This window comes from Heterodontus francisci, chromosome 10 (assembly GCF_036365525.1).
Source record: "Heterodontus francisci isolate sHetFra1 chromosome 10, sHetFra1.hap1, whole genome shotgun sequence".
In the NCBI taxonomy this organism is placed as follows: Eukaryota; Metazoa; Chordata; class Chondrichthyes; order Heterodontiformes; family Heterodontidae; genus Heterodontus; species Heterodontus francisci.
Window position 1 is genome coordinate 93,561,171 of NC_090380.1, and position 27,886 is coordinate 93,589,056.

General features: G+C 40.9%; 2 protein-coding genes across 8 annotated transcripts in view; one reads left to right on the plus strand and one right to left on the minus strand.

Moving 5' to 3' along the window:
- Nucleotides 1–20,859, plus strand: part of urb1 (URB1 ribosome biogenesis homolog) — a 158,967-nt gene extending 138,108 nt beyond the window's left edge. For 5 of the 7 annotated variants that reach the window (XM_068041058.1, XM_068041057.1, XM_068041059.1 and 2 more), the window contains 6 exons: nucleotides 113–256; nucleotides 442–551; nucleotides 1,030–1,185; nucleotides 2,245–2,486; nucleotides 6,758–7,324; nucleotides 9,463–20,859. In XM_068041058.1, the coding sequence (XP_067897159.1) occupies nucleotides 113–256; nucleotides 442–551; nucleotides 1,030–1,185; nucleotides 2,245–2,486; nucleotides 6,758–7,324; nucleotides 9,463–9,677 (1,434 nt within the window). In that variant the 3' untranslated portion in view covers nucleotides 9,678–20,859. The remainder of the gene's footprint in view (nucleotides 1–112; nucleotides 257–441; nucleotides 552–1,029; nucleotides 1,186–2,244; nucleotides 2,487–6,757; nucleotides 7,325–9,462) is intronic. The other 2 variants (XR_010975862.1, XM_068041061.1) reach the window with 2 other exon arrangements.
- A 4,498-nt stretch (nucleotides 20,860–25,357) lies between these two features.
- Nucleotides 25,358–27,886, minus strand: part of LOC137374217 (uncharacterized) — a 36,450-nt gene continuing 33,921 nt past the window's right edge. The window contains exon 3 of the mRNA XM_068040004.1: nucleotides 25,358–25,921. Within this exon, the coding sequence (XP_067896105.1) occupies nucleotides 25,696–25,921 (226 nt within the window). The 3' untranslated portion in view covers nucleotides 25,358–25,695. The remainder of the gene's footprint in view (nucleotides 25,922–27,886) is intronic.

Below are 27,886 nucleotides of genomic sequence, written 5' to 3' on the forward strand. Positions count from 1 at the left end.
ACTGGGTCAGGTACAGTGGGCTGAATGCCCTGCTGTACCAGAATTTCCATGGTGAAAAGAACATCTCGACTGCATCTTTTTATCATATTTCATTCTTCATTTTGTTTTTCAGCACAAGATTGAACGTGAATGGATTTTTGAACTCCTTATCAATAGTTTAAAGGACAAACACTGCTACGAGCTTTGCGACCATCAGAAAATCATTCATGTTCTCCTAGCCTTTTTCAGTAGTCCATTGTGTGATGCGGCAGCAGAGGTAGGATGCAGTTTCTACTTTGAAGCAATGTTAAAATGGCAGTAAAATCAACCATCAGACTACATAGTGCAATGCAGTAGGAGGAGTGAAAATCTAGCACAAGGGAAAGTGAATATTATAGTTCGTTTAGGTTTTAAATTTTTATGTTTTCAAATTATTTTAATATTTTTTGATTTAATTTAAAGAAACAGATTATCCAGATTCTGTTACATGCTGCGCACATCACAAAAGCAGCATATCAGCTGATCAGAGACCACAACCTACTGACATGGATATTGCATATCTTACAAAGAAGGTATGTTCACAGCTGTATGGTATGGACAAGTAGCTTTCCCTCAACTAATTGAAGATATTTTTCATCTATTTAAATTAGGTCACTTATTGCCAAGCTATAATGTGCTGAACTACATTAGTTCTTTTTAACTTGTAAAATATTGTATATGGTCACTGCAATTTTTGTTTCAATTTTATATCCTAATTATTTGTAATGGAAAGGGAGCCTATCACTCAGGTCAAGGAGTGTATAGAACACATTGCAAGACAGGTATGAGGGTACAACATGATTCCCAAGATATATATTTTTGGATATTTTAAGATGTTTTGAGAATTCCAAAGAAAGTTTCCTTATAGCGTGTGATATACCTCTTGCCTGTTCATAATTTTATATTGCTTTGTTATACTGCTTAGCAAGTATTCTCTTGATTTGTAAAGCATAGATTATAGATAAGTGGCTATTGGATATAACTGGAATTGATTTGTATCTTTTTTTCTAGGGTTTTAGAGAACAGACTGATATCTGATTTAATCTCACTGCTCCACACCTTGTGGCTCACTAACCTAGGAAACAAAGAACAGACTCAGAAGTTTCTGCCTCTTCTGCTTATAAATGAGTTTCTTTATGTTCTGATTGTTCTAATACGGCATATTTGGTAAGAAATGTCTATTGCTCAATGGTATTCTGTAGGAAGCTTACTCTTACTGATCTTATGCTTGCATTTGCTTAGCACCATGCATGGTGAAACTCTTCAAAGCATTGCTGTTACGCAGGCAAGTGTGCAGTGAATGAACAGTCAACCTATTTAAGGTGATGCAGACTGAGGGATGGATGTTGTCCAGTATATCAGGAAAATTCCCTGCTGTTCTTTGAATAAGTGGCACAGTGGTTAACACCACAGCCTCACAGCTCCAGCAACCCGGGTTCGGTTCTGGGTACTGCTTGTGCGGAGTTTGCAAGTTCTCCCTGTGACGGCGTGGGTTTCTGCTGGGTGCTCCGGTTTCCTCCCGCAGCCAAAGACTTGCAGGGTGGTAAGTGAATTGGCCATTGTAAATTGCCTCTAGTGTAGGAGAATTGAGGGAAGGTGAAGATGTGGTAGGGAATATGGGATTAATGTAGGATTAGTATAAATGGATGGTTGATAGTCGGCACAGACTCGGTGGGCCGAAGGGCCTGTTTCAGTGCTGTGACTCTGTATGAATGTCATGATATCACCCGGAAGAATTGCCTAAGGTTCGGAATATTCTGTTGCAGCACTATGGGCATGAACTGGTGTCCTGCCATCTAAATAAACACAACCCGCTGTCCCACAAAGTCAGTATCGACTCAGAATGGAAACTTGGTCTAACATCACATCTGAAGGATAGCATCGCCAATAGTGCAGAATCCTTTCAGTACGGCATCAGTATATAAGTCTAGATTACGTGCTAAGGCCCTGGTGCGGGTCTATACCATAGTGCAGTGTAGAACCAACTGAGCCAAGTTGACATATGAATTATGCGTTAGAGGAAGACTTTGTGGGTCAGCAGGCCGTGTTTATTTAGATGGCAGGACACCAGTGTGATATCATGATCAGACACCATGCACAGCCTCACAAGTTGGTTGGAAAATCAGTACAGCAGTCTGTCATCTCCACCTAATGGATTTTGTTTCTAAAATAGAGCAACATTGGGGTTGAAATAATCCCCTAAAGTGATTTATTTTGTTTTGTCAGGATAAAGATTGACGTCAGAACATTTGCAGAATTTTTGCAGATATTGAGTTCTGTTTTACATCATCGCTCTGGTGCTTTTGATGACTACAAGGAAATGGGATGGATTACTATGAATGAAAGAGTTCTGTCTCTCACAGATGTCTTGTTATTGTTACATAAGTGGAGTATTGTGGGAAAGGAGTCCCATCTACAGGAGGTCTTGCAATCTCTGGCCCATAAATACAATGTTAAGGAATTGCTAAGTAAGTTTTTCCTTTTCCCTTTGTTATTTAGCCAATCCATTTTGATATTAAAATATTATACTTTAAAATTATTCACATGTATTAAACTATGGGCTTCAAATAAATTGTGTTTTGAGGTACCTGTCAAAGTCAGATTTAAAGGTCTGCTGCTTACCAAGAGGTCAGACATTCTACTTAAATCTGAACTCGTGAATCTGTTGCTTTTATAATTTGGATATAAAGTGCTCTATGTTATATTTTCCCTAGTGTTATGTTAGTAAAGGTGTAAATTTGATGCCGAAATACTAATATGCAACCGCTGAATCTTCATTCTATTTCACTGCAAGTCCTCCAGTAAGACTTCCTCAGCTAGCTAGTCTGATATTAACACCTCCAAACCTAATATACGTCATGTCACAGTTTCATGACATGCATTGTGAAAGTGCTCTCAAGCTGCTAGGCTTGCAACAGTTATTTAGATCTAGGTTTTTTTGATCAAGTAAGACAGGACCCACACATTAAACATTCTGTTTTTATCCAGAATTTGAAGCATGTCTGATAAGTGACCAGGATAACCCTAAGAGCTTAATAAAGATGTCATGTTTTTATTTGCCTCAATTATAACACTGTTCTTCTTATAAAAAGACAGATGAATGGTAAAGCTCCCTACACTGCACCAGTGGTGAGGGAATTTATATGTGTAACTAACAGTTTGGTACATTAACCATTGACTCTATTTACATGAAACAAAAGTAAAAAAATGCAGATACTAAAATTCTGAAATAAAAATAGAAAGCACGCAGCTGGCCAGGCAGTGTTTGTGGAGGGCAAAACAGAGTTAACAGGCTGAATTTTACCAACATAAGTAATTGGGAGAGGGACCATTTCCGGGTCCTGACCCCGATCACTGCCACAGAACGCCCACTGGCTAATTTTACGGGAGGCAGACTGCCTCCACATTCACCATCCAATTAAGGACAGTAAGCGGGTTCCAGAGGCTGGAGTTGCAAATGCGTATGACTGGGGAAGCGCTTATAGTTTTGATGTCGATATTAACAATCCATACAATGGCTTCACCTGACGCAGTGAGAATGGTGGTGATGCCACCAGGATTGGATCTCTCAAGGCAAGAGTTCAATATGTGAACGATGGTCTGACTCGGATGGCCACAGTCACAATTTGAGCTGGTCCTCATGTCCGCTTGTGGAGCAAGTGGCCACATCTTCCCTGGCCTGCCTTCAAGCGGTTTGAGGGTTGTCTAGATTTTCCATGGGAGTTTGAAACCTGGGACTTCACCACTTGCGTCAGTTACCAGGTTGCAGTTGGTGATGTTAGCAGTCAACCAGGAGGTGCACCATCGAGAGGTGGGGCTGTCGTTTGTTTGCAGAATGTGAACCCACGCACTAAACATTCTGTTCCAGGCCAATGGGAAGTCTTTGTTAGCTGTCAGCTGATGGTGTTCTTTGAGGAGAATGTTTTCCTTGCGAACATCAGGAGGTTCAATGTGTGCTGATACAGGAAGCCGCTCGAGGTGTGTTGGTCTCCGCGTTCCAGAAATAATCCTCATGATTTCACGGAGGTGGATATTTACCACGTTTGTTTGGCGGTTCCTTAGCCAGGTTGAGCAGCAGTACTGTGTGTTGGGTAGACCAGGACGAGTGAAGCAGTGTGTAGTGTGTTGCCTCTGCTGTCCCATGTGTTACCTGCCAGTTTCCTTATGAGATTCCTTGGCTCCGGTGTTCTGGAGGTGTTGCCAGTGGGTCAATGTATGGTCAAGAGAGATGCCAAGCTATATTGACATCAGGTCGTGGGTGAGTGGTCAGCCGCAGAACTGGACATGAAGTTCTTCCCTGGCCTTCAAGTTCTTCAGGTCGGAAGGCTGAAACGACATTTTCCATTTTCTGAAGTAGGCTTCCAGAGAACATAGGTCTTCAGTGAGTGTTTTCTCAATGTCCTGAAGTTCTTTAGCCTGGAAAGCCAGGCCCCAGTCGTCCACATTTATAAGGAGCTGTGACTTTGGGAGGGAGGTCACTGGTCTATATTTTGAAGAGGGCAGGTGTGGGAACTGATCCCTGTGGAAGCCCGTTGTTGGTTACGCATGGGCGGCTGACTTGTTTTCCAAGGTGCATGTGGAACTGTCAGTTGCTGATCATGGCGTTAATTTGGTGTAGGGTTTTTCACATAGATGATTTTGGAGTGTTTCAGCAGCGTGCCTATATGACACACTGTGTCATAGGTACCAAAACCCCTTCGACAACACCTACCAAACCTGCGACCTCTACCACCTAGAAGGACAAGGGCAGTAGTTGCATGAAACACCACTACCTGCAAGTTCCCCTCCAAGCCACACACTATCCTGCCTTAGAACTATATCGCCTTTCCTACACTGTCGCTGGGTCAAAATCCTGGAACTTCATTCCTAACAGCACTGTGGGTATACCTACCTCACATGGATTGCAGGAGTTCAAGAAGGCAGCTCACCACCACCTTCTCAAGGGCAGTTAGGGGTGGGCAATAAATGCTGGCCTTGTCAGCAACGCCCATATCCCATGAATGCATAAAAAAAGTCAACAAAGGCGGTTCCTGTCTTCAGGCCTTTCTGAAAACCAGCTTCAATATCTGAGGTCAGTGTCAGGACCTGCTCAGAGCAGTTGTGGCTTGTGTGAAAACCTGCCTGTTATGGGTGCATCGCTGCTTCCAGAATGGGACTCCGTCTCTTTAGCAGGAGGCATTCCAGGACCTTGTGTGTCATTGAGAGCAGGTGCCTAATGCTGTCAAGAAGGCGGCTGAACCTCAGTCACTGGGCTCCCGGTCCACAATGGAGTTGCCATCAATATCAGGGGAATGGTTAAGACATCCTTAGGCCCATGATGATTGACGACATCTGTCTCCAGGAATTCCTCACAGTGGCAAGGCCATGACATGGGAAGATAACAGCCTTGCCATTTTCTGACCGTCACCTTTAAAACTCCTTTAGCTGTAAAGCAGCTTCGATCTTCCACTGTGCAACTGCCTTCTATTAGGTGCCAGGATGTGGACATAGCAGGGGGCCCGTGTAATGCCTACGAAATTGTGGTGCTGTCGTAAGAACCGGCACTAACTGGCACCTTCGTTACTTTGATTGGATTCCTGCTGCTGTCGGACTTGTTGCTGTCACCGCTGGACGCCTGCCTCCAGGAAAAGTGCCAGGAAGGCGGGAGCAACATTGGGCAGCTAGCCTGACGCTGTCTTGTCTCATTTTCCTGCCCCCCCCCGGCCCTGCCACAAAACCGCCTCCATGGGGCTGGGAAAATTCTACCCTACGTTTCAGTTCAATGATCTTTCATCAGTTCTGATGACCTTCTGAAAGGTCATTGAATTGGAATGTTTACTTGGTTCCTCTCTCCACAGATACTGCCTGACATGAAGTGTGCTTCACACAATTCCTTGCTATGCTCCAGTTAGTGAAAGTTGTAAATGCAACAGAAATCTGTGTTTATAAATTAGCTGAAATGAGTTCATTGAAATGGAGTACTTAGATTATTTGCAAAGTGTACGTTTGTAGGTTGATCTACTGACAGCTCATCTGTTGACACGGCTGCTTACATTGAAAAGAATACTTCAGGAAAGGTCATAAAAATCCTAATGAACCAACAATTTATAAATTTTATCTTTAAGTTTTTCAAGATTTTATAACTCCAGCGGCTGGAATGGGATGGTCATTCTTCCTTTGTGCACTGATTATTGGAGGGATAAATGCCACATAGCAAATAACTACTAAATGATATATTGCTGAAGGAAATCTCTTGTGTTTATGATTTACTGCCAGTATTTTTTCTGATTTTTGCCACAGTTTATTTCTGTGTGGCCACAGTGAGCCTGCTATGTAAATAGCTTTTCTAAGTAGACTTACTAATGATGTTATGTCACTAATCTACCCATAACTATGTTTATAACTATGTTTATAACTATGATATAACTTGAACACAGATCAGGCACCAGATAGCTATAACAAACATCAAGCAGACAATACCAACATTACCTTTTTGCATTAACATCAGATCCACCTGGTTAATGTCCAAAGTCCACTATTTACTTGAAAATAAAGGAATATTTTGCAGAAGGAGAAAATTAATGACTTTTTAAACTATAGGATGTTCTAAACTATAGATAGGAGATAAAAGTCATTAGCCTACTTGGATGACTACAGATTATAGGTATGTAATGAATTCCTCTAAATGAAGGTTATTGTTACCTGTGTAATGAGTGCCCTCACGAACTGCTACTGATTCCACTGTTATGAATCTTTGCAGAAGTTATCAAAGAAAAGAACAAACCTAAAGTACATGGTTGGGGAAGGAAAAGAGCTGAGGCACAAGAGGATACAGAGAATGAAGTAGAAGAATCCTGTCTAGAGGACTGTAAAGCCTCATTGAGGTCCATATTCACTAACTGGGATGCAGTCTTCCCAGATGAAACCTTTGACACCCAGGAAATCCAGGAGGAAGTGGACAGTGCTGTTAAAGCAACCACGTGTGTGATGGTTAAATGGGTTATTGAGTCAGGAATTGAAAGTCCAATGAGTGAATCTCAGAGTAGATCGGTATTAAGATGGCTTCAGAGAAATATCCTGTTTCGCAGTGCTGTTACTCAAGAACTTCTGATGGACCGTGCTTTATGGCATCATCTTCTACGGTTTTATAGTAGAGTCACCAATGATATAGATGGAGATGGTTTGAGAGGGGACCTTTCATACCTCTTCACCATTATCATGCTTCAGTTGCTGGAGATTCGAGGCCTGGTAGACAAAGACATATACAGGAGTGTTATCAAGCCAGTCTGTTTTCCTGCACTAAAAGACCAGGATCATGAAAGGAAAGGTGATTATATTTTCTTATCTCCAGTCTTTGTTTTCTGATTGTCCTGTTGTATTTCACTCCCAAATATACAAGTTCCTGATAATTTGAATGAAACCTCCATAAATGATTTAATATTTTCACTTTTATTGCTGCCAAAATAATATTCAACCACAGAGCAGTTCATTATGTAAAATATTTGAACACCGCTGGAGCCAGGTAAAATCAATGTTAAAAACTAAGAAACTGGAATTTTAATAGGGTGTTCCACCAAAACTATGTGTATTCCCCTAAAGTTTCCTGATAAATCAGTGTTGCAAAACAATATAAGTATTACTGTTTTTACTCACCTTGCTGAAAGGTTCCAATAAACGTGCATTGTGTTTGGCTTAACACTAAGCCTATTCCATTAAACTGCTCTAATTGCACTCTTGACTTGTCACTTATCATGGTAAGGAAAATTTGATTAATGGGACTGGTGTGAGTTTTGCTTTGTTAATATATCATGAAACTGCCACCAACAGCTGAGCTGAAACTGGTGAAACCTGAATTGAGTTAGGTTGATTCAGTTATATTTGCCTTTTAACTTCAGCCATTACTCTAATGGTATAAATGCAAACTTTGGTGATTCACAGATCTAACCTGATTGATTTCTCTGGAATCCTTTCTTTTACATCATCTCATTTATCTTTTGCCCCCTTTTTTATTCTCTGTATACTGATTTCCATGTTTTGATTCCTTTTTTGTTTCTGCCTTTATTCTAATTAGCATGAAATGACAAAGGTTCCACGATGACCCATGCTGTAAAATAATATTGTACCATTTGAGGAGATCTAAAGATCATAGCATCTGCTTTATTTTAAAGTGCATTTTAATACACTGTTACCAACTTAGGGATTTCATTTTCTCTGGTAATATACTTGTCAATTAATAACTGCATTAAAATAGTGCACAAGTGAATTTTACATGTTAGCCAGTTTACTATCACAGGAAATTAAATCCTTTAAGTAAAATAAACATGATGCCTTAAAGTTTCGGGAGCACTGATAGAAATGTTTACAGACAGTCCTAAATTGTGGCTAATCATTTCTATTTTAGACTTCAGTAACTTCCTCTCATATGTCTTTGCTGGCATGCTTCCTTAATTAGTCACCTCTTCAATATGCTTCCTGTTACAATTTGCAATAATTGTGGCTTTTGAAGCCAGAATTATATAGAGTATTTACTGTGCTTTACTAACCAGGTATTGATGTTTCTTAACAGTCAATTCAATTATCACATTGTTATATTAGTCATCAGATTTTTTTCATTTAAATGGACAGGTTTTATATAAACAGAGCTTGACCGAAGTAATAAACTGCATATGAATTTAAATAACATTTCTTTTATTTTTATCAAATTAAAAATTAAGCAGATGGGTGGTGTGGCCTTCTGCATTGAAGCAGTAATGTGCAGCACCAGAGAGTAAATTCCTGATCTTAGCTGTATTGCATTGAGCAAAGACCAGTCGTGGCAGTGAGGGAAATAAATCAGATGAGCCACTCTCGAGCACTGCCTGACAGGCATTTATAACAACAACTTCTACTTGCATTTATATAGTGCATTAACATAGTACAACATCTTGAAGAGCTTCGCAGGAGCGTAATCAGAAATAGATTGACATTGACTCAAAGGAGGAGACATTCAGGCAAGTGACAAAAACCTGGTCAAAGCAGTAAGTTTTAAGGAGTTTCTTAAGGATGGAGGGTAGCGAAGATTAGGGAGGGAAATCCAGAGCTTTAGGGCCTAGACAGCTGAAGGCACACACACCAATGGTGGGGTGAAGGAAATCGCACAGGAGGTCGAGTTGTAGGAGGATTGTAGGACTGGAGGAAGTAACAGAAGTAGAGAGGGGCAAGACCACGAGAGATTTGAACATGATCAGCATTGCTGTGGATGATGGGACAGGCTACATGTACTCCCCACTGCAGAAATTCCATGGCTTGAGGGTTTAGGGCCTTTGATGGGAGAAAGTTTGCATATCCCTGTAAGAAGATAGCACACCCACAAAGAATAAAAAGGGTCCAAAAGTTATTTATCTCCTGTAAAATGTATCTTGCAGTTTTAAATTTAACTAGCCTGTATAACATTTTTAAAATATCTAGTTTTCTCTTCTCTCACAGCTGCTGCATTATTTCTGTTGTCTGGTTACCTGTGGGACTTGTGGCTTGGAGCAAGGGAACCTCAACTCTTTCTGTCTCAAGTAACATTGATCTCCGAGGCCTCTGAAGAAACACCAAGGTTTGGCAAGAGCCCTAATGCAAAACAAAAGAAGAAGCCAACAGATGCCATTGTGTCTCTCTGTCAAGACATCCATTCTCTTATTGAAGGCCAGTAGTTGAAAAGCTGCCTGTTTAGTTCCACTATTAAATACAGATTTTATTTTGCTATCATTTTACTCAAGATCAGAAAATTGATGATTGTATTGTTGATGGTGTGTTGTTCGTATGCTTTTGGCACCATCAAGAGATGCAGTATTTTGGATAATTAGTGTTGAAAATTTATATCAAGTTTGTAATAAATTATTACTGATCTGTAAATATGAGTACTAATGAATAGTCTTACTTTTCAAATTCTAGGGTTTTTCTCTACTAAATAGTAGACTGCATTTTTTTCAATCAATTAATTGGATCTAGCAATTACTATATATTGTACACAAGCAATAGTCTTTTAAGTATCTTAAGTAAATCAATTTTCTAAACTGTGAAAAGATTGAAAACCTCACACAGTTTATACTTTATCACTGAGTCTTTGTACCGCACTGGTTTAAAAAGAAATCAGTCAACTTGTTAGTCTATCATTTATCTGTGTTGCAGTGAAACTAGTTCTCCTCTATACCAGGCCATATATCCTGGCATCACCTGGCTGAATTAATTTCTAGCCAACCATCATTCACAGTCCACCATGACACCATTCTCTATTCCACTGCACCAAAAAAAGAAATGAAACCGGTAAAAAGATAAACATAGAAAAAGGTATGAAATAACTTCAGTTCTGTATATTATACAGAAACATATAATCTGCAACACATCTCGGGTAATAACACATTTTGGAGTTGATATTTGAACTCTTTGATGTGTTAATGCATGAAACACATTCCATATTATCTTATCCTAAATACGGAAGAATAAAAGCACCATTACTTTAGGCCCATAGCTCAGTATCTTGCAAGCAACTCCTTCTGAAAGAAAGACTTGAATTTATACAGCACCTTTCACAACCTCCGTATTAGCTAACCGGATAGTAGGAGATTCAATTTGAAAATTGTCTCGGCCTCTTTCTGCCTCATCCTCACTATCCCTTTCACCCTTCACTCTCCCTACTACCTGACATACGTGCTTGCTTATCCTGCTCCTGGCGATGATATTGTTTCAACATATTGCTGTGACACAGCAGATTCTTTTTCTGGCGATCTGGGGGGGTCAATCAAATAATTTACCTTACCAATCCTTTTGACTACTCTATATTGTTTACTGAGCTGTGCTTTCAGTGGTTCACCCTGTAAAGGCACTAATACTAACACCTCATCCCCTGATTGAAATCTCCTGGTCTTGGCATGCTTGTCTGTCCATTCATTCATGGTTGTTTGGGAAGCTTGCAGGTATTCCTGAGCCACCTTGCAGGCTCTCGTGAACTGTTCCCAGAGCACAGATACATAATTTAACATGGAAGATTCATCCCTCTTCTAAAAACTTTTCTTTGGTTTTAGAGGACCTCTTACCTCATGTCCATAAACTAATTCAAAAGACCTAAAACTGGTAGACTCATCAGGTGAATCCCTGGTGGCAAACAAAAGACATTTCAACCCTTTATCCCAGTCATGGGGATATTCATGGTAGCATGCCCTGATCATCCATTTGAGGGTCTGATAGTACCTTGTGTCTGCGTGGTATACTGAAGACTTTAACTGTGTTATATCCATAACTTCCTGAAAAATTTTAGGAAGTTGAAAGCTTGATCCGACCTAAATCTCAATTGGTAATCCATATCGAGTGAAGAACTGGGTTAACTTCTGTACTACTACCTTAGCACAAATTGTTCTCAAGGGAATGGCCTCTGGGAACCAAGTAGCCATATCCATGATAATGAGTATATACTGGTGTCCCGCTTTTGTTTTCGGTAAAAGTCTCACACAGTCTACCAACACCCTACTAAAAAATCCCCAAAAACTGGTATGGGAATTAGAGGTGCCATTTTTATGGCAGGTTGTGGTTTTCCCACAATCTGGCATGTACGGCACATTTTATCAAACTACACCACGTCCTTGAAAAGACCCAGCCAGTAAAAATGTTGATTTATATTTGATTGGGTCTTCTCTGATCAAGGCTCAGCAAGCTGGTACAGAGTTAAATAAAGTGGCACAATCGGTTTTAACTGAAACTGAGGCAAAGGGAGTTCCGGAAGGCTACTGTATTAAAAATGGGATTCTGATCATTTATATTTGATTGGGTTTTCGAGATCCCTACATGTCCCGCTATAGGAATTTCATGGGCTATCCTTAATATTTCCCAGTGATACTTGGGCAGTACCACTATCTCGTGAACTACCGTCCATTCCTCATCCATTGGTCTGTGAGGAGGTTTCCACTTCCTCATCAGATTGTGCCACTTTATTTAACTCTGTACCAGCTTGCTGAGCCTTGATCAGAGAAAACTTATTGAACATTTCCTTTTGGATTATCCAAATCCCCAAAGAAAGTTTCAGTGCCTGTGGAGCCAATTTCACCTCTGACAATGGAACATGTTTAGCCATTGCTCAGGTCACTACACATGAAGGAAAAATTCCTGGAAACTTTTCCTGCAACTGCTCTGTCTCTTTAACTTCACTTGGTCTTCCTGTGACTACTGGAGATGCTACTATCTTCGCTGCGGCCAAATCATTCCCCAGGAGTAGGTCACCTCTGTCTACAGGACAACTCCTACAGTTACTGTTCCAGACATTAAGTCACACTCCAGGTGCACCCGATCCAAAGGTCAACTTGCAGTATTATAGTACCTTTAATGTAAAGAACATCCCAAGGTGGTTCGCAAATATATTTAGAGAAAACAGAATTGATCTAGGAAGGGAGTGATGAGGAAGGTTGACTGAAAGATTGGAACAATTTGTATATGAGGGCTGGGATTTTACATTTAATCCACGGAGGAATGGCAAGCTAATATATGTCGATGAGGAGAGGGGGTAATGAGCCAAGTAGGATAGAATACATGAGGTAGAGCTTTGAACAACTTAAATGTTTATGGCGGATGTTAAGCCAGCAAGGAGAGTTTTTGAGTAGCCAAGGTTAGTGATAAAGATGAGCATAAAGGCTTCATAACAGAGGGACTGAGGGAGAGATGGGTGGACATGCAATTAAGTCAATTCTTGATGGATAGGATGTGAAGTTTAAAGGTCAATCCAGAGTTGACTTGAACATCAGGGCCATCAATAGATTAATTCAGTCTGAGAGTGCCTCGGGTGACAACGGAGTCAGTGGTAAAGGAGCAGACGCTGAGGTAAATACCAAAGACAATGACTTCTGTATTCTCAATATTGAGCGGGATGAAGCTATGACTAATCCAGAACTCAATGCCAGGCAAGCAGTCTGATACCACATTTGGGACACCAAGAGGAGAGAAAAAAATCATTAAGTTTGCAGCACAGAAGAAGTCCTATCAGCCTTGTGTCCTTGTTAAAGCAATTCAAAAGCAATCCCATTGCCCCGCTCTAGCTTCATGGTGCTTTATCTTTCTCTGTTTCAAATACTTAATCACTTCCCTGAAAAGATCCAATAGTCCCTGCCTCTGGCAAAGCATTCTTATGCTGTGTAAAGAAATTTCTCCCAGTGATACCCCCTTGTCACTGATCCCCCAACCAGAAGAAGTAGTCTTTCCCTATTCAATTGATTAAAATCTTTTATAATTTTAAAAACTTCTATCCAATCTTCTCTTAGCCTTCTCTGCTCCGGTAGAAGTAATCTCTGGATTTTAAGTCTCTTTTCATAATTATAGTTTTCCATCCTATAATCATTGCTGGTGAATCTTTGTTGTCTGTTCTCCAAGTCCTTTCTGCAATGGATGTACCAGAAACTGCACCCAATACTTTAACTGTGGTTTTAAAGTTTCAAGGTGGAACTGGGCATCATCATGAACATGTGAGCTGACTCTGTGTCTGTGTATTTCAGTAAAGAGCAGTATATGGATAAGAACAGAAGGCTACCAGGGATAAATCTCTGGGTGGCTCAGCAGGTGGTGATGTGGGGAAGGGAAGAGAAGCCATTTCTGGAAAGGTGTTGGCAGTGCTGGAATAAGCAGGAATGCAACTACAAAGGGGTAGCCCCACACAGCTGAATGGCAGAAAAGTGGAATTGGAACGAGGATGGTGTGGTCAATTGTACCAAATGCAGCGGAAAGGAAGAGGTGAATAATGTGCTACCATCACAGTCACAGAGGATATTATTTTGACTTTTAAGTAGACCCATTTTGGTATTATGAGAAAGGCAGAAAGCAGACTGGAGAAACTTTGGGAACGATGGATGGAATCTGGCAAGTGCACAAATTTGAGAACCTTGGACAGGAAAAAATTGGAGATGGGACAGTAATTGCAGAAGATGGAGTGAGGGCATTTTTCTTTTTTCTGATGGCAATTTTTAAGGGAAAAGAGGAAAGTGGCGCAGTGGTTAGCACCGCAGCCTCACAGCTCCAGTGACCCGGGTTCAATTCTGGGTACTGCCTGTGTGGAGTTTGCAAGTTCTCCCTGTGTCTGCGTGGGTTTTCTCCGGGTGCTCCGGTTTCCTCCCACATGCCAAAGACTTGCAGGTTGATAGGTAAATTGGCCATTAGCAATTGCCCCTAGTATAGGTAGGTGGTAGGGAAATATATAGGTACAGGTGGGGATGTGGTAGGAATATGGAATTAGTGTAGGATTAGTGTAAATGGGTGGTTGATGGTCGGCACAGACTCGGTGGGCCGAAGGGCCTGTTTCAGTGCTGTATCTCTAAACTAAAAAACTAAACAAGTCAATCATTGATAATGTTAGCAAGAGATCAGAGGGGAGTTGAGTGGCTAGGAATTGAGTTTAAAGAGGATCAAAGGAGTGGCAGGTACGTCCCATTGATGAGATAAGCCTGGAGATTGAAGGAAGTTGGATGGGTGAAAAACTGGAAGAAGATCTAGGTCAGAGAGAATCTCTCAGATTAATCCCCAGCAACAGAGTAGTGAGTTATGTGGAGAAACTGGACAAATGTGGGCTTTTCGTCCTTGAAAGGAGATACCTAAAAGGTTCGCTTTAGAGGTATATAAGATTGGAAATGATATGATAAAGACAGATTCAGAAAAGTACTTTGAGCTAAACTGAGAGTAGAACAAGGGGACATCTGGTTCATACTGTTAAAAGACAACTTTTAATGTCAGCTAGTTCTTCACACAAATTGTGATCAATACACAGAATAGGCCTCTAGACCAAAATCCTGTATTTATTGAAGAGCCATTTTAATGCAGTGATGGAAAACTGTAGGGTCTTTCTGGATAGATGAGCTAAAATGAACCAGATGACTTTCCTTATCTTCACCTTTTTTGTGATCTAGTCTTATGTAACAGTCATACAGACAGATTGTGAGATATACAATGTAAGAAGGGCTTACAAAAAGGAAGGAGAACAAACAAGGACAAGATTTGAAACAAATAGAAAGACACCACAATGAGAAAATATCTGAAACCCGTACGGTGGAATACAAACAGAAGGAGGGAGATGATGAGAATGAATGACACATAATTGCTGGAAATAAACAATGTATTATTAATTTTAATTTTCTCCTAGGAATAATAGTACAAGAGAGCAATAATATGTGTATATATTATAAATGAACATGGTGGTTGAAAAGGATTTTCAGTAAAGATTTAGAGAAATGTAATTGATTTCCCACTTCTGTCTTTCATTGGTTGAGTTCAATTTGCCTTATACAAAAGTAAAACATTTTGGGTGGAGCACCTTTTATCCAACACACTTCAGATATCTTGCTATAGCTGTCACACTTTTCTTTTTGCAAATTTTAGATCAGGCCTGCACCTGATGGACTGGAATTTTCTATTCCTAAAATAACATCAAACCACAACTGAAGAGCTAGAAAACATGAATCAAATTCAAGAAAAGCAAATTGAACCGCTACCAATGAGGAACCACTAAGGACATAAAGCAACTAAACATGAGCATTGAATAAGACCAATTAAAGAAATGAAATAAATAAAATCTCTCAAGTATTTTTGAAAATCTGAATTCTCCATTAAGCTGAGGACTTCATATTTGTAGCAGAATAAAGACATAAAAATGATAACATCTTTCAAAGCATTAATGTTCCGGTGCAATATAATTTTGTGTGTCTTGAAATGGCTCGAACAAAGTGTTCCTGTGCCCTGAGACATCTGAGGTTTGAGTGCATGAAAGCTTCCCAAACCAATCAGTGTCATCTAAAGAGACAGAAGGTAACAGACTGTAGCTCCTGGTATTCATCTATGCCTATAACTCCCTAATGAATCACAGCAAGAATAGTTGATTCAATTTACAGGCAGATGGATGAAAGTCATATCTTGACCTCTGGCTATTATAATCCAAAAATTAAGTTTATTCCTTTCTATCCACTCATTTGACTCAAATGGCATTTGCAGAACAAACAAATTTACAGTATAAACATACCTGTTTAATGGACAAGAGCAGAAGCTCCAAACAATTGCAATTTTGCATTAGGATATAATTAACTATGCATCCAACCATTTAATATTAAGGGCCACATCCTGATTTTGAATCTCAAAACTCAGCAATTTCACTTATGGAACTGAAATTACTGTATTGCTGTTAAAATGTGTACTGAGTATAGGGTACTGATGAAAATGCAGTCATGGTTCTGAAAGCACTGTTGCTATGACAGACTGTGATCGCAGTACAGGGAATAATTTAATTCTGTATTGCCAGGCACCCTATCAGCACTGAATTTATTTAATTAGTATTTTATAATCTCAGGTTTTTATTTCCCTGTCTCTCCTGGAGGCATTGATTTATACTTTGGCAGAATTCCACAGTGTTGGCAGGATACTTGACCATGGGCTTGTCTTGGGTGAGCCTGATCCTGACTTCACCCAACATCCATATATGCACTTACCAACAGGACTCAGTGTAGTGGTCAGGGACAGGAGACCCAACTGATCTTTCCCCTCCTTAATCTCTGGATGGCCGATTGTGGGATCCAATTCCTAGCTGGCTGGCTCAGCACAGACTGGAAACTGAACCTGACACCGCTGCTTATCCCTCATGGCACCATGAACATGCAGCTTCTGTCAATTCCAAGCTGGGATGCTAGACAGACTTGAGAAAACGGGTTGTATTTCCGCGGGGGTTCATTTTGGCAGATGATCCGCGGAATCTCTAAATATTTAAGGGTAGAAGTTAGTTTGGGATGGTAGCGCAAAGCGGGCAATATTGGATCGGCCACCCATTGTATGCAGCGCCTCATTTATTTCCATTGACTGCAATAGAACTGAAAATCGGGCACAGTGTGCCCGTTTTGTGCAACCACATGAAACAAAACTCCTTCTTAAGCAGTCCCTCAGGAACAAGGATGACTTTCTTCCACTCCAGGGTTGTGGGTCCTTAGGTGACTGAATTGTCCAATTCTGGATCCGCACACTCTTATCACAGCTGGGGCAGGTGGTGTTTGGTGAGGTGAGTGAATGGGATGCTCGAAACTCAGAAAGCTCTTTCTGCTGTTTACACTTGGTCACTGCCTGGGCATGTCGACGTTGTTCAAACTGGTTGGCACCGTCGCGGATGCTTCTTCATTTTGGGCGGTCTCGGGCAAGAGATTCCCATGAATCAGTGGAGATGTCACATTTTTTCAGGGAGACTTTAAGGACATCTTTATAGCATTTCCTCTGCCCTCCTGGTAGCCTCTTGCCGTGACAGAGCTCAGAGTAGAAAGCTTGTTTTGGGAATCTTGTGTCAGGCATGCACACGATGTGGCCCGCCCAACGTAGCTGACTAGCCATGACCAGTGTCTCAATACTGGGAATGTTGCCCTGAGAGAGGACACTGTTATTGGAGCACCTGTCCTGACACTGAATTTGCAGGACCATGTGGAGGCACCGCTGGTGATATCTCTCCATGGTTTTGAGATGTCTGCTGTACAGTGTCCATGTTTCCGACGCATACGCAAGGGCAGGTAACACTGGGGCTCTGTAGACCATGAGCTTGGTGCCAGGTTTGAGGTCTTTGTCATCAAACATTCTTTTCCTCAGATGACCGAAGGCTGCGCTGGCACACTGGAGGCGATGCTGAGTTTCTTTGTCAATGTCTGCCCTTTCTGAGAGGAGGCTCCCAAGGTATGGGAAGTGATCCACATTGTCCAATGGTTCGCCGTGGATCTTGATAGTCAGGAGCCAGTGTTGCACTGTGGGAACAGGCTGGTAGAGGACCTTTGTCTTCCGGATGTTTAGCTTAAGGCCCATTCTTTCATACGCCTCTGTGAATGCATCGAAGAGGGTTTGAAGCTCAGCTGAGTGTGCACATACGCATGCATCGTCAGCGTACTGCAGCTCAATGACAAGAGGTTGGAGTGGCCTTGATTCTGGACTGGAGGCGACCTAGGTTAAATAGTTTGCCGCTCATCCTGTAGAGTAAATCTACTCTGGCAGGGAGCTTCAAGAAGATGAGGATTTTGATTTGAGCATTTTTGTTTATTTGATTTTAATAAAGTTATTTTTAAAAAAAAGATGAGGTGCAGTGTTTGCGGCAAGGAAGAAGGAAAAGAGCATTGGTGCAATGACACAGCTTTGCTTGACCCCAGTTTGCACTCAGATTGGCCCTGAAACTCCAAGCTGGCCACAACTCTCTTGTTTAGTCTGTGAAAACCATAATCCTGCTCCCCTGATGGTTCAGTGAGTATATTCGGATAGGTAGGAATTTGCTGATTTTATCCTCTTAGCACTTGGGTTAGTGAGTGGAAAATTAACTAGGATTCATGTTTCTGACCACTATCCAGTAACATCTCCTAAAAGTCCATGTGCACATGAACAGGATTGTGTTTGGTTATGATGGCTCCTGCGGTGGAATAGCCTGTCAAGACTCACTCTCTAGGTTTATGAGAATAATGGTTACTTGGACGAGTTCTTGTTGGATGAGCAACACCCGTGGCCTGGTACCCATGCAATAAATGAATGCTTTTGGGAGGAGGGGGAAAACAGTTGAGGTTGCATAGTTAATTTAAATTTATTAATAAACAAACTTGAAAATAGTCATCATCTGAAATATTGTGTTGTAGTTTGCTGAAGTACTGATCTTTATATATTTGAATTGTAGATCTTTCATGATGAAGATGTATTTGAGAGCATAGTGAGAAACATACACTATGCTTGTCTTCTCCATTGCCTCTCCTGATTTTCACCATTTGCTTGCTGATCACACAGTGAAGGAGGTGGTGACCCATGTCATAAATTGTACCATACAGTGGCTTATCAAAGACTAAAGACCTACTGGCCATCTTATGTCCCCAACGCCACTCTGCTACTACAACTCCTGGTGGCTAATGGTTATTACAGTAACTGTGTTGCAAATATATATCCGTGTATCCGTAAAATTAATCATATACTTAATCCGATTCACTTAAAAGGCGAGGCTGGTAAAAGGATAGCTCATACAGCATGCAAGATTATGGAATTGAATTTCTGTGTGGTTTTCTACAATTGTCGTAAGATTGACTTACGGTCCTGGGAAACTCTGGAGAAATAATAGACCAGAATTCGCTGACAAAATAATCGCGAGTTTAATGTGCTGATCCTTATTTGTGTGTAAATATGTCAGCAATTTGTTATGAGGAAGAGATACCCTATGAGTTGTGAATCACCACAGATTACTGGGCAAGCTGTGCCACTCCACATTAACTTTGCAAAAATGGCAACTCCCTGTCAACCGCCCCTTGAGTTTCAAGAAGTCGCTGCATTTGCACATTAATTACCAATTAAGCTCACTGCAGAAAGTTAGAGTTGGCACATACCAATGTAAGGCCACTTTTAATCAGAAGATTTCTGTTCCTGCAATACCATTCGACCTCTCCAACCCAGAAAGGGTATAATTCAAATGTGGAGTCTCATTCTGGAAGGTAGTAAGTTATTCTTAGAGGTTTTTAAAATGAAAAACAAACTTTTCTGTTCTGTCTCTGTTTTATCTTTGTCTTAATGCAATCTTTTTTCCCACTCTTTATCAGATTTGACACTAACTCAATCTAACTCTGTCTCCATCATTCCTCTTTTTTTTCTCAATCCTTAAATCTCATTGGTTCAGGAGATAAGACCCGTCATTCACCAAGATCCCAGATGTCCCATGTTCTCATCACGCTATCAGCTCACACTTCCAGCAATGTGAAGCATAAAAAACATTTTGAAAAGATGTATGAGGGGGAAAAACCTAACTAATTGGGCATGCCATGTGATGCTTACTCCACCCAATTCTGCCCCATGATCTAAGCATTATTTATCTGGGTTTTGCACCGAGGTCACGATAGACAATTGCCAAAAGCCCCGCCGAGGTAACTGGCGCATGTGTTGAAACAAGTTTCAGTAACTCCATGCCAACCAAAAACGTATAGGATCAGTCATGAAATATTAAACATTTTAAAGGGTGATATGATGTGTCATGTTTGGCAATGCACAAGAAAAGAAAACAAACACTGAAAACAAACAAGGATACCATGTATGGAATTAAACAGTAATTCAGAGCAGTTCACTATGAATTAAACCAAAAGAATGACCATTTTCAACTAAGATTTTTGGAATGCAAGAGACTCCAATGTCCTGAAATAGATAGAATTTGACGAAACCAATAAAATAACATGCAGATGACACAGAACATTAATATCCCATAAATATCTTGGATGATCAAAGGATTTGATGGGGTAGATAGAGAGAATCCATTTCCTCCAGTAGGGTAGTCCAGATCAAGGGGTATATCCTTAAAATTAGAGCTAGGTGTTCAGGGGTGATGACCGGAAGCAATTCTTCACAAACAGGGCAGTGAAAATCAGGAACTGTTTTGCCAAAAAAACTGTTGAAGCTATGCCAATTGAAAACTTCAAAACTGAGCTTGATAGATTTTCGTTAGGCCAGGGTATTAAGGAATATTGAGTTAAGGTACATATCAGCTATGTTCTAATTGAATGGCAGAACCAAATCAAGCCTACTTGTGGCCTACTCCTATTCTTATGTTACAAATGATCTTCTTTCACCATCATTTACTTTTTATTTTAGCTGTTTAATAAAACTGTTCTAAATGACTATTTCCCATTTGTCTGCAGTATGATTTGCAAACTTGGATCCATCAACCATCCATTTAGTGAACAAGTTTACGCCTTTGTTAAAATAGGAAAAGAAGGAATTTCAGGTGTAATTTTTTCGCGTTTGTATGTGAATGTGCCACAGGAGATACTCTTAGGGCCTTTGCCTTTCATCCTGCAAGGTCATTTGCTACATTACAACAGTGACTACATTTCAAAAGTACTTCATTGGCTGTAAAGCACTTTGGGATGCCATGTAAATGCAAGTCTTTTTTTTTCTTGAATCAGGAAAAAGAAAATATACATTGTTGACTGCAAATTCTGTGATTGTTTCTTCTCTTCTGTACCCAGTTTTTATATTACTTACCCGGTTTGAGAATTCTTTATTGGAGGGTGAAATTTAAATTTAAAATGAAAGGTCAAAATATTGTGTGCATACACAGAAACAATATCATTAAACTATTTCTGTATTTTTCTGAGTGAGCCCTTGGCTTAGTGGTGGCATTCCTAGCTCTGCGTCAGAAGATGGAGGGTTCAAGTCCCACTTTAGACAGCCACAGAAAGTGGAGATTAGAATATAGTTTCCAAATACTGGGATGAAACCCACTGAGCTCCTCATGTCCTGGTGGACTGGCCATTGGCTCACTTGTGGTATTCTTGTGTCTGAGCCAGGAGGGTTGGATTCAAATCCCACTCCAGACAACAGAGACGAGAACACTGGATTGAAGTCCAGTACTTGAGTCTAATAGATGTCTGCCATGCCTTCCCTAATGCCTTAACACAAAGGGCTGGTGGGGCCCTGTAGCCATAGTTACAGACTATTTAAGAGAAGGTACACCTAAGATGGGAACCATTTGAAAGACAATGGGAAACTACCTCAGATAATCTTTCCTACTAAGTGGGAAACTTGAATAGGACCTGCCCAAAGGTAGAATTCAATAGATGATGGAAATAATATGGAGTCATTTCTGGAGCTTTCTTTCAACATGTCAGGAACTCCCTTATTTGGGAGTGGTACATAATAAGGCGAGTCGAAGAGACTTAGTAGTTGGCAGGAAAAAAGACAGAGGCGCAAGGGGAGAGCCAACTGTGCAACAGCCCCAACAAACAAATTTCTCTGCAGCACCTGTGGAAGAGCCTGTTACTCCAGAATTGGCCTTTATAGCCACTCCAGGCGCTGCTTCACAAACCACTGACCACCTCCAGGCGCGTATCCATTGTCTCTCGAGATAAGGAGGCCCAAAAGAAAGAAAACATAATAAGGCAATTAGAAAACAAAAACTAGAGATAAGAAAATATAATCACCTTTCCTTTGATTATCCTGGTCTGTTAGTGTGGGAAAACAGACTGGTTTGATAGCACTCAGAAATATGTCAAACAGACCTTGAATCGCCAGCAGGTGAGGCATGAAATAGCTCTTCTCAAACCGGCCCTATGTATATCATTTGGTCATTCTGCTATAAAACTATAGGAGATTATGTCTTAAAATACTGTGCTTCAGAAACTCTCATAGCATTGCAAGGCATGACATTTACAGTCATAGAATTGTTACAGCACAGAAGGAGGCCGTTCGGTCCATCATGTCTACTGGTCTCAGCAAGTCCCACTCCCCTGCCCTTTCCCCGTGGCCCCACAAATCGTTTCTCCAGGGGCTTTTCCAATTCCCTTTTTAAAGCCGTGATTGGCTCTGCCTCCACTAGACACTTGGGCAGTGCAGTCCAGATCTTCAACACTCACTGCGTTAAAAAGTATTTTGTCATGTCGTCGTCGGTTATTTTGCATTCACCTTATAATCAGTGTACTCTGGTCTCGACCCTTCCACCAATGAGAACAGTTTCTTTCCATCTACTCTGTCTAGACCCTTCATGATTTTGAACACCTCTATCACATCTCCTCTCAACCTTCTCTTGTTTAAGGGGAACAGCCCCAGTTCTTTCAATCTATCCATGTAACAGAAGTCCCTCATTCCTGGAATCATTCTCGTAAATCTTTTCTGCACCCTTTCTAAAGCCTTCACATTCTTTCTAAAGACACAATACTCCAGTTGAGGCCAAACCAGTGTTTTATAAAGATTCATGATAACTTCCTTGCTTTTGTACTTTATGCCTTTATTTATAAATCTAGGATCCCATATGTCAGTTGCAGCTGTACAAAACCCTGGTTAGACCCCACTTGTAGAACTGTGAGCAGTTCTGGGCACCACACCTTAGGAAAGATATATTGGCCTTGGAGGGAGTGGAACGTAGGTTTACAAGAATGATACCTGGACTACAGAGGTCAAGTTACGAGCAGAGATTACACAAATTAGTCCTGTTTTCACTAGAATTTAGAAGGTTAATGGGTGATCTGATCTTCAAGATATTAACAGGATAAGACAGGCTAGATAAACTATTTCCGCTGGTTGGTGATTCTAAAACTAGGGGGCATAGTTTAAAAATTAGGGCCAGACCTCTCAGGAGAGATGTTAGGAAGCACTTCTTCATGCAAAGGGTGGTAGAGGTTTGGAACTCTCTCCCACAAACAGCAGTTGAAGCTAGGATAGTTGTTAATTTTAAATCTGAGATAGAAAGATTTTTGTTAAGCAAAGATATTAAGGGATATGGGCCAAAGGCAGGTATATGGAGTTCGGCCGCGGATCAGCCATGATCTCATTGAATGGCGGGATAGGCTCGAGGGGCTGAATGGCCTACTCCTGTTCCTATCTTCCTAAGTTCCTATGTTTAACAACTTTCTCAACCTGCCCTACCACCGTCAAAGATTTGTGCACATATACCCCCAGGTATTTCTGTCCTGAGCACCCTTTAGAATTGCACTCTCTATTTTATATTGCCTTTCCTCATTTTTACTAGCAAAATGTATAACCTCACACTTCTCTCCATTAAATTTCATCTGTCATATGTCTGCCCATTCCACCAGTCTATGTCCTCTTGAAGTCTGTCACTCTCCTCCTCACAGTTCACAATATTCCCAACTTTGTAACATCTTCAAATTTTGAAATTGTGCCCTGTACACCCAAGTCTAATACGGACCTCTGGGGAACCCCACTATATACCTTTCTCCAGTCTGAAAAACAACCATTCAACACTACTCTCTGCTTCCTGTGACTCAACCAACTTCGTACTCATGCTGCCACGGTCCCTTTTATTCTTTGAAATTCAACTTTGTTTTTGGAAGTCCATGTGCACCATATCAACCTCATTGCCCTCATTCCCCTCTGTTATCTGTTATCTCATCAAAAATCAAGTCAGTTAAACATGGTTTGTCTTTAACAAATCCATGCTGGCTTTCATTAATTAATCCACAATTGTCCAAGTGACTGCTAATTTTGTCCCTGATTGTTATTTCTAAAAGCTTTCTCACCACTGAGATTAAATTGACTGGCCTGTAGTTGCTGGGCTTATTCTTACACTTTTTTGGAACAAGGATCTAACATTTGCAATGCTCCAGTCCTCTGGCACCACCTCTGTATCTAAGGAAGTTTGGAAGATTATGGCCACTGCCTCTGCAATTTCTACCCTTACTTCCCTCAGTATCCTTGGATGCATCCCATCTGGTCCTGGTGACATATAAATTTAAAGTTCAGCCAGCCTTTCTAATACCTGTTCTTTATCAATTTTTAGGCCATTCAGTGTCTCAACTACCTTCTCTTTCACTATGACTTCAGCAGTATCTTCTTCCTCGGTAAAGGCAAAGTATTCATTTAGTACTTCAGCCGTGTCCTCTGCCTCTTTGCATAGTTCCCCTAATTCGCCCCACCCCTCCTCTTACGACCCTTTTACTATTTGTATGCCTATGGAAGACTTTTGGATTCCCTTTTATGTTAGCTGCGAGTCTCTTCTCATACTCAATTTTCTCTGAACCCATCACCAAAAATGCTTCTTTGGAGAAAAAATTGGCAATCAGTAATGAAGTAGCACCCAGGTAAATAATGTAAGATACTAGAGTGAGGATGAACCAGCTGTGTTAGTCCATTTGCACTAGATGCTCCACTTGCTTCTATGGCCTGGGTTTCAGAACAAAGAAACCAAAAAAAGACTTGCATTTATATAGCACCTTTCACAATCTTAGAATGTCCCAAAGTGCTTTACAGCCAATGAAGTGTTTTTGAAGTGTAGTCACTGTTATAATGTAGGAAATACAGCAGACAATTTACACATAGTAAGGGTCAACAAACAGCAATGTGATAATTATCAGGCAATGTGTTTTTTTAAATGTTTTTGAGGGATAACTATTGACCAGGACACAACTTCAAAATAGTACCTTGGGATCTTTTACGTTCACCTGACAGGGTAGATAGAGCCTCAGTTATCATCTCACCCAAAAGACAGCACCTCCAATAGGACAGCACTGGAGTATCAGCCTAGATGCTTACACTCAATTTCTGGAAAACAACTTGAACCCACAAACTTCTGATTCAGGGACAAGTGTGCTACCAGCTGAGCCACAGCTGACACAGTAAAGTTTGGTCCAATTTGATTCCAGAAGTGGATGTATTTTGGTAACAAAATGATCATTGGATTTGGATCAATTTTCTATCCATCCAATTTCTTATTTGTACCAATGAGATATAACTGGAAAGCATTCCTCTTTCAAACTTGTTTTCACTTTGCACATGAAATTAATGTTGAGAGCTGAGTATTGGAAGTATGTGTATGAGTGTGAGATTTGTCTGAAGTCTGAACTTTTCTGTTAACTTGGAGCTTCCACATCCATAACATTACGTCCAGTTCCCACAATTGGGTTGAAATTGTGCTTTCTTAAATTAGTAATGCATGCATAAGCACATTTTTATGACATTTTACAGTCTGCTATTTTAGAAGACAATTGGGTTAAAACCTTGCTAAGATCATGGAAAAAAGAACTTGGTACAAACATATTTGTTACTAATGTTGTATAGTGCAATTTCAACTCAGAAACATGTACTATTCAGAGTTCCAATAATCCCCGTGAACTATTAAAACATAAAGAATAATCCATAACATTTTTTACTGTAATACTACATAATTTGAAACAACAGGTTTTCCCCATTCCTCACAACTGGAACTTTATTACAGATTTTAGAGAATCATGGAATAACTTTGCCAGGAATTACAGTATTATCCCGCAGTGACTGTGGTCCTTCAGAGACTTCAAGGCACTTCTGTTCATTGTTGAGATTTACACTAGCCACATCTCCAGTGTTAACTGGCAGTAGTGATGAAACGGCACAGTTGGATACGTGCACTTCCTGTACTTGACGACCATTGCTCCCGTTAAACTTGTTCGCTGCCTTTTTCCGTAAATTGTAATTTCTACAGAATGGGGGAAAATATTCAAGAATTAGGAAGAAATGTAGTTTGTCATCATTCTCTGTTTACTAACATGATTTTAGATATATTGCATTGAATGCACAGAAATAGGCCATTCAGCCCAACGGGTCCCTGCGGTGTTCATGCTCCACGCAGGCCTCCTCCCATCCTTCTACATTCAACCCTGTTAGTATATCCTTCTATTCCATTCTCCCCTATGTGTTTATCTAGCTTCCCCTTAAATACATTTATGCTATTCGCCTCAAACTACTCCTTGTGATAGCAATTTCCACATTATAAGGTGATATTTTCCTTAGAGGCCTGCTCAGGTTGGGAAAATAGAACCCAACCCAAACCCGACCGAACCACAGCGGACCCGAGCCCGACCCGGCCCAAACCCGCCCCCGACTCGACCCGACCTGACCATCCCTTCACTTACCTTCCTGACACCGAACCTGCAAGAAGCTGCAGCGCATGCGTGGTGACGTCATAGTGCGCAGACGCAGTTTCGTCCCGGACTCCCAGCTCAACTAACTTTTTAAAATTACAATACTTACCAGAAGAGCACTTACCCTGTGTGTCCGCCACGACCCAACCCGACTCGACCTGGATTCGGCCCGACCCGACCTGAGTCCGAAAGCCGTACTCTGAAGATGGGTCCGACCCGACCCGAACCCGACACATGTCATCGGGTTCTATCGGGTACGGGTCGGGGAGCAGGCCTCTAATTTTCCTGGGTCTGCAGCAAGGTGCATGGATCCCCTGAGCTCAGTGAGCATTGAAAAATCAGGCAGGTTGAACCACACATGTCTAAATTTCTTCCAGTTTATTAAATGAGAGGAAAATCAGTCAGCTTTCTTTTCAGACATGTTCTGCGACCTGCACGATTTTCTAACATTCACTTTGTTCAAGTAACCCAATGTATCAGGGCTCAAATCTAGGAAATCTCCCCTATAACCTGTTCATACACTGTTATTAAGATAAAAGAAATCAAGAATATTTTCAAAACTATAATTGAGCTTATTAAGTTTGTCCCCTACTACTCCAGCTCACTCAACTAGTATTCAATTGCATTTAAATAGCTCTATTTAAAATGTACTGGGTAAAGCATTAGGATAATGGACTAAAAGGGTGGTTGAAGAGATTACATGATCAAAAAAGGCAAATTCTATCTTTAGAGAAGAGAAAATTAACCAGTATCCCCAACTCCTTATTTTTAACCTGTGATCAGTGCTGGATATGGAAATGTCTAGTTCGGATTTTTTTTTTTATTCATTCATGGGATGTGGGCGTCGCTGGCCAGGACAGCATTTATTGCCCATCCCTAATTGCCCTTGAGAAGGTGTTGGTGAGCTGCCTTCTTGAACCGCTGCAGTCCATGTGGGGTAGGTACACCCACAGTGCTAGCGGTTAGATACAACTGAGTGGCTTGCTAGGCCATTTCAGGGGGCATATAAGAGTCAACCACATTGCTGTGGGTCTGGAGTCACATGTAGGCCAGACCAGGTAAGGACATTAGTGAACCAGATGGGTCTTTACAACAATCAACAATGGTTTCATGGCCATCATTAGACTAGCTTTTAATTCCAGATTTATTAATTGAATTCAAATTCCACCTTCTGCTGTGGTGGGATTTGAACCCATGTCCCCAGAGCAATACCCTGGGTCTCTGGGTTACTAGTCCAGTGACAATACCTCTACACCACCGCCTCCCCCTTCTTGTTACATTTATGTTTCCCACAGCTGATTCCCCGCTCATACCTTATTAAGTGGCCCATTATTCACGTATCAGTTGGTGATCAGATCCACGAATGTCCAGTGGAATTGTTGCCCCTCCCTATGTCTGTAACCTCCCCCAGCCCTACAACTTTCTGAGATCTCTGCACTCCTCCAAATCCACCCTTTTGCACATATCCAACTCCCTTCTCCCCACCGTACCTTCAACCGTACCCAGAGTGAGTAAAATCT